This window comes from Homarus americanus, unplaced genomic scaffold (genome assembly GCF_018991925.1).
Source record: "Homarus americanus isolate GMGI-L3 unplaced genomic scaffold, GMGI_Hamer_2.0 scaffold25827, whole genome shotgun sequence".
In the NCBI taxonomy this organism is placed as follows: Eukaryota; Metazoa; Arthropoda; class Malacostraca; order Decapoda; family Nephropidae; genus Homarus; species Homarus americanus.
Window position 1 is genome coordinate 8,691,429 of NW_024738300.1, and position 10,899 is coordinate 8,702,327.

At 37.4% G+C, this 10,899-nt stretch overlaps 1 protein-coding gene across 4 annotated transcripts in view; it reads left to right on the plus strand.

Moving 5' to 3' along the window:
- Nucleotides 1-10,899, plus strand: part of LOC121873823 (helicase domino-like) — a 140,488-nt gene that overhangs the window by 74,284 nt on the left and 55,305 nt on the right. For all 4 annotated transcript variants that reach the window (XM_042377558.1, XM_042377561.1, XM_042377559.1 and 1 more), the window contains 6 exons: nt 1,257-1,764; nt 6,305-6,474; nt 7,209-7,352; nt 7,630-7,797; nt 10,124-10,219; nt 10,521-10,739. In XM_042377558.1, the coding sequence (XP_042233492.1) occupies nt 1,257-1,764; nt 6,305-6,474; nt 7,209-7,352; nt 7,630-7,797; nt 10,124-10,219; nt 10,521-10,739 (1,305 nt within the window). The remainder of the gene's footprint in view (nt 1-1,256; nt 1,765-6,304; nt 6,475-7,208; nt 7,353-7,629; nt 7,798-10,123; nt 10,220-10,520; nt 10,740-10,899) is intronic.

The window sequence follows — 10,899 nt, forward strand, 5'->3', positions numbered from 1 at the left end:
GGGAGGGAGGGAAAAGTGGGGTAATTAAGTAAGGAAAGAATGGAGAAATAGTGTCTGGTGGTGAGCTTATCATGTTTTTGTGAGGTGAATTTATGCTGGCAAGTCTTCATTTTATAATGGTGTGGATAAAGGAAAGGATAATGTGTGTGTATGTTATGTATATTTGGGTCTATTTGATTGCTTTATTTGATATTGAGTCATACATGCCTTCATGTACAGTTAAACCTCTCAATAGCAGAGTAATTGATGATGGAAATTTTCATTAAGTAGAGTTTAAAAAGATTTGGGAGACTACAGGAGCAATTAGCAGTAAGGCCCCAACATTGTTAATATAAAACATTTGTACAGTAAACCCTCTCATGCATGTGATCTCAGTTGGTGTGATTTATGCTTAAAAGGTGATTAATACTGAATGTGATAAATTGTATTATGTATAGTGGATTGTCATTTAGTACCTGAATAGCCTACCAATTTTTACGTGCACTGATTGTTGGTCATATTTCATTTTTTCATGGTTTTAAGCTAAGAATGTTTGAATTTTATAACTGTAGCGCAATTACATTCATCATTTGGCAGTGATCTCTTACTAGAAACCATTGTGAAAGCAGAAAAACTCAAATTTGTCAATAATATGACAAGTGCTACCACAATGAATGTGGTTTACTACAATAATGGATAATATAGTGGCAACAACAAGAACTATGGCCAGTTGCGCTGTATTTTGGTATAATTGTTAGATTTTAGAGGAAAATGGAATGTTAAAATACTGCCAGTTTATGGAATGGTGAATTTTTCATGTTTCATAATATAACTACCTACATGAATTTCATTGATAATTTTGCCCAAGTTTCTTCTTCAATTGTGGACTGATTTTCTAATTTATACAAAAATTTTAAATACGTACAGTATATCCCAATACATGAAAGATTGAGTAGTTAATGGGGATATCTTGGCAGTGTGAGTGAAGGAATGTACAAGGTGGCTGTTTAACTTGATTCATGCCACCCTTCAATATAATAGGAAGTATCTGACAGCATTAGGGAAAAAAATGCATTCAGACAAACATTAACTCCCCAGGCTTAGTTTGATTAACTTATTCTCAAGCTTTTATGGTTCTTATATTTTTAATGAGACACTCATTTAAGTTGACTGTTCATAATGGTATCTTAAAATGAGAAATTCATTACAAGTAGAAATGAGTAAATCACAGTACTATTAGCTGTTTTTATATATCTTTACCTATGTTCACTTTACAGAATGACCTCGAAGAAAGAAGACGCAAGAGAAGGAAAGACAAACTTAGCCTCATATCCCGGTTAAATACGCGACGTTGTCAAGCCTGTCCCATATATGGTTCAGACCTGATAGAGGCTGTCTCTGTAATTAATACCTGTAATGGGACCACCAGTGGTAATGAAGAGTGGAATGGCAGAGGAATAGTGGATTGTCTTCACGCAACTAAGTTCAGGCCCCGTCTTTATTGGTCTCAAACAGACACCCTCCACAGACTAGTCCATACTCCAGAAACCTATATAAGGGACTTGAAAGATATCACCGACAGATACGTGTTCTGTATACCATCAGTCGTGGCTCCTCGTGTAACCATGAGAATGAGTCACCCATCACCATCTAAACTCTGGACAGAAGAGAGAACCAGATCTTTACTGAAAAAACTCCTATCACGCCCCATATCTCCTCTCCATCACATTATGAATGCGGCAGTCACACAGTTCCCAGATCCCAGACTTATCCAGTATGACTGTGGTAAGTGGAGAATGTTTATTTAGAGACACATAAATGCTGGTAAGTCTATTATTAATCTCATCAGTTCCTCATTGCAAGTGTTGAAGTGAATTTGGGGTTATAATTGCTCGGGCAAATTTTCTGCTAATAGGGAAGAAAATGTCTGAGTACTTGAAAACACATGGTTGTTTAACGGTATCCAGTTCTGTTTTCTTAAGTACATGTGTAGCTAGTTGTACTGATTATGCAGACTTGTTTAAACTGTTCCAGGGGTGTAATGTAAGAAAACCTCTGTGAAAATGGGTTCCATATAACATTGCTTCTGTCCGTATGTTAGTTGATCATTTTAATACTTTCGGTGCCCCACCCAAGGTGAGCAGGGCGTGATCAACTGACGACAGTTGCAGTGTAAATGTTTGCATTTCTTTTTTGTTTCTGACTTTATTTTCCATCGTATTTTGTTTTTTAAATGTGTATTTCTTCACATATAATTGTTCTACAGAACTATTATACAAAGAAAGTTGAATCTAACACAACATATGAAAATACGAGTGATTATAATGAAGAGGCAGGTAGCCTCTGTGTGCTGTAAATCCTTGGGACACACTGATGCTTGCAGGCCCACAAGGGCAGTTATCCTGACACCTCACGTCCACCACAATTGTGCGGTGAAAATGGGAAGACAGTGGCCTGCATTTTGACACTTGAACCATGAAAATCTAGAGATAAACTGTCTCAATAACTGGATATGCTGCCAGTTTTGTGGTGAAATAAGGTTGAAAATGTATTTGATTAAAAGTTTCTTTTCAAAAAAAAAAATGAAAGGTGCGACTCAGTATAGGGTGGGAAAATGAAAAAAGTCATTCAGTAAATGACAAATTATAACACGTGCCTTTCCAAGCACTGTATTAGTGTTTTGTTTCTTAGGTTCTGGGTGCTTTGTCTCATCGGTCATAGTTGTGGTACTGCTATGGATAAACCTACCTTGAAGAATGAAAGGAATCATGTATTATGTCGAGGTGAGTAAGATCAGGGGTTCATATGCTCCTGTATCCCATCCCAAAAGTTCCCCAGTGTGTAGACAAAGTATTAGTTTACCATTAACTTGTTGGAGCGTTGTTGCGTGAAACCACTAGCTCCAGATGTGATTAGTAGAGATACATATTTTTGTAGTATACAGTAGTTAATTGATGGGGTATTTAAAGGGATTTGAACTCCTATTAATTTAGGTGTTAGCAGTTGTGGTACTGAAAGAACATACGCAATGTGTTATAGTTGATCAGATTTCTTGATCAACGATATTAGTATTATGGTTTTCTTGATGAAGAACACACCTTTCATTCTTCAAGGTAAGCCTATTATTTCCTTATCTTATTTGACCATTTTAAAGTTAAAAGACTCATAATATGATCAAGGCTTTGATGATAAACAGAAACCATGAGTGTTTGCTATTCAGTTTGGTGATGTAAGAATAAAGAATATTGAACAATCCAAAACAAGTGGCTGACATTGGACTCCACCAAGTAACTTGGAGTGCTGGCTCTTCTTCTGTCCAACTGTTAGATAGGGGGGAATCAAAGGTACAGTATTTCGTCTTATTGACTCTCCTCCTTTAGTTAATAATCTCTCTCCCCTTTCTCTTTGCTGCAATGTTGCTTCCCTCTCTTTTACAGGTACTTTAATGGGCAATGTTCGGTGGATTTGGCATCCTGTGTACCACCGACAAGGCAGTGGGCTTGTAACCCTTGTCTTGCCCGTGATGCCCACCGATTCTTTGTGGATGTCGGTCACACTTTAATAACCTGTTATAGTACATCCTTCTTTCCACACACAGCCAAATTGTGGAATGCTCTACCTTCTTCTGTGTTTCCATACTCTTACAATCTCTTACCTACAGTTGTAGACTGCAAACCGACAGCTCTTGCTATGTCCACAGCTCACTGTCCTTCAAATCTCTTTACCACATATAATTTAACTTCTAATGTAACACTTTTCCTCTTCTTTCTGTGACCACAAACATCAGTGGTGCATAATGCACATTTAGCACTCATTGTTCTTGGGCTCAAATAAATTTATAATTGGATTTTAAGTGAATGTTGGAAGAGCATCAACCAACCACCAAACGGGAGTAGAAATTCACATACTCCCAGCTGCCCCATGCGACCAAAATATCAGAAAGGCGAGTAGGTCTTAGAAATTTACTGGTTTTTAATCGCCCAGCAGGCGTCTAGCATGTAAGACTCACAGTGTCTAGGAGCTATCCAGTAGTTTTGAACAATTTTTTTAATTTTTGACAGTGCTTTACCATAGGAAGTGCTTAGTGCCCACTTTATAAAAAGCATTGCAAGAGCAAATGTGTGCTGTACACGTGAACCCGTGTACTTGGTCATTGCGCTCTGCTGCTCCCATGGAGTCGGCGATCTCAGTGCCACTTATACCTCCGTCCTGTATTGACATGATGTCTAACTAACACAGACATTATTCTTAATCATCGTCAGTTGCCAAAGGGGATTGTATGATATGTGGTAGAATGTTAATCCACCACCAAGCAACCAAAAAAAAAAAGAAAAATAGAGCAGCAGCGTTAATATGAACAATCAGCACGATCTAGATCATTTCAGACGTCATGGTATGCAGAATTTGACTAGCTGCTGTAGAGGCCAAAGCTTTTGCTCATAATGGTAGGTAATGCTATAAATTTTGAAATTAAAGTTAAAATAATAATAATAATAATAATAATAAACGGTTTATTAATAGAGTTGCAGCCGGTGTGTGTGTGTCTACACACAGACACATATTTACAATACAGTTAAAGGAAATTACTGTCTCTAGAATGTGGCTCCCTGTCCCAGCCGCGAAAATGCCGGCAACTTTCAAACCACCCACACACATTCTTGGGTATATCCAGGGTGTCATCCGCAAATAATAGAGGACCGCAAAATAAAAATCCACAAAGTTGGAGGGCCCCCTATACTGTTTTTGTGTGTGTTTGTGTGTCGTAAAATTTTGGAAGGGCTAATAAACTTTGGGAAGGGCTCGTAACTATTCAGTTCTATTAGCCTGGCTGGCTACCTGAAAAAGGGGCAAATTTCTACCCCTGCCAAACAATAAATAGCAAATATGGCACCCGCACTGGTCGCTTTCACAGCCAGCTGTTATCACAATCAGGCGCTGAGTGCATTCGTACCAATTTTTTTTAGATTTTTTTACATTTTATTTTATTTTTTCACAGGGTTATAATGAAACAACGTTTACTGAAATGACATTAATGGGGGAATTGGTGTACTGTGCACCCCAACAACTGTAGCCCAAATATTTTGGGTAGGGGAGAAGCTGCAGTTGCCAGTGAAGGCTGGAAGCCAGAGGAGTCATGAATCACACAACAATGTTTCATATCTTTATGTAAGACATAGAGCAAGTTCATAGTCATGGTTTCCTCTTTGTGGTTGCCATCTTCATTGAGGCAACACATCGCATGTATGAATATCAATACTGTACTTACATTGAGAGAAGCTAAGTTTCTTCCTTGCCTTTTAAACCTTGTAGGGCAGTGGGTTGAGCAAGCCATATGCACTTTTCTGTGTGTGTGCATGTGTGTGTGTGTGTGTGTGTGTGTGTGTGTGTGTGTGTGTGTGTGTGTGTGCGCGTGCGTGCGTGCGTGCGTTTGAGAGAGAAAAATTCACTGGTATGGTGTGGGTCAGCACATCCGTGTTATCCCAGGTGTGTTGTATGTTGTGGTTCCCACCTGGGGTTTGCTTGGAGTGTGCATAATTTTCTGATTTAATATTTTTGTTGCTAAATATTTAAATGGATTTAAACAAATTAAATAGATATAGATTACTATATAAAACAAATGTTAAATAAAAGTCGGCGTAGAGCAAAGGAAGTAGTGAGGTGTGGCAACAATTTATAGAATGATGTGGGAGATAAATGAGACCCGCCACTGACACCCAGATAACATATTCACAGGCTGGTCTCTAGTTCACAAACAATGTCATCTCACAGCTCCTTATACTTATGAGTTATGAGGCACAAAAATTGTCTGATGTCATCTTTATTTATACAGTAGCTACTATGTTTTCTCAGTGTTTCACAATTCCTTGTAATGGAGTTGACTCAGTTTTTTCCATCACCATCAGTATTTTCTTCCACTTCACTCATCCATCAGGTCTGGTGATGTTATTTAATTTTTGTAGCTGTCTTATATTATGGAGTGGGAAGCAGGATGGGCCTTGATAGGGGTTAACAATAAAAGCACATGTGTCATCTATTATGATATGATCAGAAATGAGGCTCTGAGGGACCAGCCAAGGTATACAGGGGTCGACCATTATCTATCAACAGTTCAAACAGTAACACAAACTTTTGGAACCTGTGTGAGTGTGTCTACTGTTTTAAGTAAAGAATTCTTTATTGTTCCTTAGGTATTATTACTGCATTATGCATCTGCCACACTGCATCTGAATGATGGAATATTATGTATTAATACAATCTTATGCGCAATATACTGTGTATCAGAACAATCATTTTAACTATATATTTTTTTTCTCCCACCCTCAAGGCAAGTTACAGACGCTGGACCGCCTGTTGCGGCAGTTGAAGACTGGTAATCACAGAGCTTTAATCTTCACTCAGATGACAAAAATGCTGGATGTTTTTGAGGCTTTCCTTAATTATCATGGTCACCTTTACCTGAGGCTGGATGGAACAACCAGAGTTGACCAACGACAGGTAAATTCACATCAATGTTATTTAGTCAAAGTTCCTAATCACCTGTTTAATTTACATGCTCACAGGCACATCGGCATTCACTTAAGAAACTGACTTCCATTTCTAACAAGTTCAAGGAGCTTGATTTTACCTGTTTGTGCATTGTGAGGGGTTGATCACTGCAAAGAATTCACAGTAACTGAATGTTTTGGGAGGTTACTTCCATACTTAGAAGAAAAATGTGGAATAGGTGCAATTCCACACACACACACACACACACACACACACACACACACACACACACACACACTTACACTTACACTTTTCCTGCCACAACACAGGGTGCCAACATAGATTCCCCTTCTAGTGGGGTGGAAGCAACATAAGGAAAAGGTAAAGGCTGAAACCCCTTCAATTCTCCTTGATCCACCACTGTCTTCCTCATTCACTGTCTCATTCTTTTAATTTGCTTTGCCAAATGTACTTTGCTGAATACTAGACATTAAATGAGGGAGGTTTTGTGGTGCAGTACAGTACTCGACAGTATTCTATTATTTTGTATTTATGTTTATCAAGAAATAGATATGCATGATTGTATCTTCTGTTGATTTCATACTGTTATATAGTACAGTATTGGAGTTTTAATTGCTCTAGATGTATGTGTGGCTGCCCCCATGCTGTAGTTAATATTCAAGAGTTATATGGTAAACTTTCCTGTAAATGAAGTTAGGCAACTGAAGGTTTTTTAATTGCAGGTGTTGATGGAAAGATTTAACCAAGACAAGAGAATCTTTGCTTTCATACTGTCAACACGTTCTGGAGGTATTGGAGTGAATCTCACGGGAGCTGATACAGTCATTTTCTACGACTCGGATTGGAACCCCACCATGGATGCCCAGGTACCTATAAACATACAACCCTAACAGTTAAGACAACCTTAAAAGTTACTATACCAAAATTTTTTTGTATGGAATTTCAATATATATTTTTATTATTTTCTGGTTGATCTTTAAAACTCTTCTCAAGTTTATACATTACTGTATTAGTATTTGTTTAATCTCCTACTTTTTCATTTCCATTTTGCTATAAATGAGTAAAGATATTAGTGCCGTATATGATAGGAGAAGGTAGTAATTACTTTAAACATTTTACTATTATTCATCTTGTTTCTTCTAGGCTCAGGATCGATGTCACCGAATTGGACAAACTAGAGACGTGCACATTTATCGTCTCATCTCAGAGAAGACCATAGAAGAGAACATTTTAAAAAAGGCCAATCAGAAGCGCCTCCTGGGTGACCTGGCTATTGAAGGCGGTAACTTCACCACTGCACACTTCAAAAAGGTAGGATATCTATAAACAGTGGTCTTGCAATGTATCGCCGAAGATAACTGCTGGTTTCCTGTAATTCATTAAGGATGTGTTTGTTAATCCTTAAGCCATGGGTTAGGGTGCTGCTGGCAGTAACAACCCCCCCCACCCCCGGGGGATAAATCGAGACAAAATCAAGGAGACAAAATCAACTTAATTTTTTTTTTTTTTTTTTTAAATAAATGGAGTGGCGGGAATAGGCGGACGTTCTGGAATGTCACTCGGGGCCTAAGGGTTCAGTACTCATGGCTATGTTGATATCTTTTTCAGTAGAATGAAATTAATATACAGTATATTACCTCATGTACAAGGAAGTTTTATCCTGCAATATATCATCTTTACTCAGTGTCTTAATAGGGTGGATCAAGGGTTATACAAACCTCAGAGAAAGTAAGAAAATAAGGAGAGTTGTTTAATGTGAGTACACAATGATGGGAACGAGAGTTTAATGGAACTTGTATTGATGTCTAGACTGGTCTCTTTTGTTATGATACTTGAGAATAACACGCATTTAGACAAAGAGGAAAGGATAAAAGATTCGGTTTTAAGGAATAAAACTTAGGAAATTAGGTAAGAAATTTAATCATTTAAAAGTGAAAACAGTGGACCCTCCATTAACGAGCGGTTCATTTTACGTGATTTCGGTTAATGGGTTACCTCCCGTAAGGACTTTCAGTTCTATTAACGACAGCCTTACGAGAAACACATTTTGGTGCGCGCATCAGCTGATTGTCTCGTCCGTCAATAATCGGTTCTCTGTTTACCTTTGTTTCCAGTGGAGTAAACATCGAGAAATTTGTGCTCTTGAATACTTTTGCATTTTTACATTAAAATTATTGGTCATTCTGGAAATTTAGTTAACATATTGATAATGTACAGTGCAGTTTTGGTTTAAATAAAAAAATCTGGAATTAGTTAAATAAATTGTTCTGAACTTAAAATTTTATTGGTGATATTATCAAGCATGGGTGTGAAGAAATCTCGGAAGGCGATTTCGATTCAAGTGAAACAAGAAATTATTAAGAAATACGAAGAAGGCATTAGAACCAATCCACTCTGTAAAGAATATGGCATGTTGTCATCGACTGTGTCTGCAATCAGCTGTTTGAGCTGCTGCTATGTAAACAAAGTCACCGGGAATTCTACATCCACACCTCAAATTGTTAAAATGTTTTATTGTTTTTGATTTATTATTGTACAGTTCTGTATTTTGTTTATATTTAATGTTTTGTTAATTCTATTACCGGTATACAGTACTTTGTATGTACTTTTTAATTCATTTTAAGGGAATTCTGTGAGTTGGAACCAATTGCCCAATATCCCATTGAAATAATAGATTCGGTTAACGAGTGAATCTGTAGAAAGGTGCGGGGGCAGCAGGCGAGGCAAAAATTTTCCTGGTTGTCTTTATAACAAGATACCTGTAATTGAAAATCGAACTTGGAAAAATAAAAAAAAATTAGAAATTGACGAACAAAGTGACGCTTCACGCTCGCTCGGGTGAAAAGTTGACTGCGTCACCTGCCCAAAATATTGATGGCGTCAGTGTCAACATTAACAAAAAGTTGCTGCCGTCCATTGACGGCTTTAAATTAACGGCGTCAAAGTACAACACTGTATATATATTATATGTATTATATATATACACACACACACACTCATGACACACTTATATTACCTGTATTCTCATAAGAGAATAAAAGACTTACCCTGTTTGTGGTAAAAATAGAGCAAATTTAAGAATTTAAAGGCCAAGCAAAGCATCAGTCTAGATAAACGGGGTTTCCTTTTTTCAAATTTTTGCATTTTCATGATTGGGGTCTGCCCCAATTAGTCCGGTATATCGAGGTACTACTGTACTTTGTTGGTCATTTTTCTCCATGCCCTGACACATTCACAATAGCTTACTTACCAAGTTAAAATCTAGACTTAATTTGCTCAAGAAAATGGTTTTAATGAGTTAAACTAATCTTAGACAATAATGTTTCCCTATAATTGGAGGAAACTATACAGAAGATGATTATAACATAACATCCAAATTTTATCATCTTACATACAAGACGCCTAGAATAAACCTATTTCCACGAGGGGGGGACACTGAATAAATTGCAGGAAGATGAGTGCATTTGATGAACTGTCCTATACAGTTTGAAACTTGAAGCCAAGGAAAAACGTTTGATGAAATAAAAGAAAATTTAGGAGATGGAGAGTGCATCACTCCAATTTTAGCGGCCTCATATTACAGTATACAAGTAATACAGATTATTTCATTGCTAATTCTGACCTTCACATTTTTCAGGCAACCATACAGGACCTCTTTGATGTGAATGTGAATGAAAATGATGCATCAAAGAGAATGTCAGAAGTCATAGATAAGAACAAATCTACAGAGGAGGTGAGACACCTTTAACTCTGGCTTAATACTTGGATTTTTCTTTTCTTTTTATTTCTTGTTTTCTTTGCATGACTGGATCAAATATATGTTTATCAAAACATTAAGAATTGCCCTCAGTTTATGTTCATTAACAAGTTGAATACAGACCTTAGTACAGAAAGATCATACAAGTCAAAATGATGCATCAATGTTGCTTATTTAATATTGGTTAAACATGTATCAGATGTTTATTACATTTATAGAATGTACATGAAGTTTCTTAAATTTCATGAATTGTACACATTCTACTTTTTATTAATAGGGCAAGGAAGTTTCGGAGGGAGAAAGAGTGAAGATGGGAGCCTTTGAGACTGCCTTAGCTGCCGCTGAAGATGAAACCGATGTCCAGGCAGCCAAGACTGCTAAAGCAGAAATGGCTGCAGAGTTGGCAGAGTTTGATGAAAACATTCCAATAGAAGAGGGAGAAGGAGGAGAGGAGTTAAGCAAGGCAGAGCAAGAAGTTGCTCATCTCATGAAACAGGTAAGTTTAAACGGTGTACTAATATAACATTAGATGGTGCAGCAGATTGATTCGAGACTCCTACTTTCCTAAATGACACTGGTTTGCTCTCAGTTTACCCAGCTGTAATTGGGTACCTAACTTTCTAGTTTGAGAAGTGAAGTGCAGTGCTGGCCACATT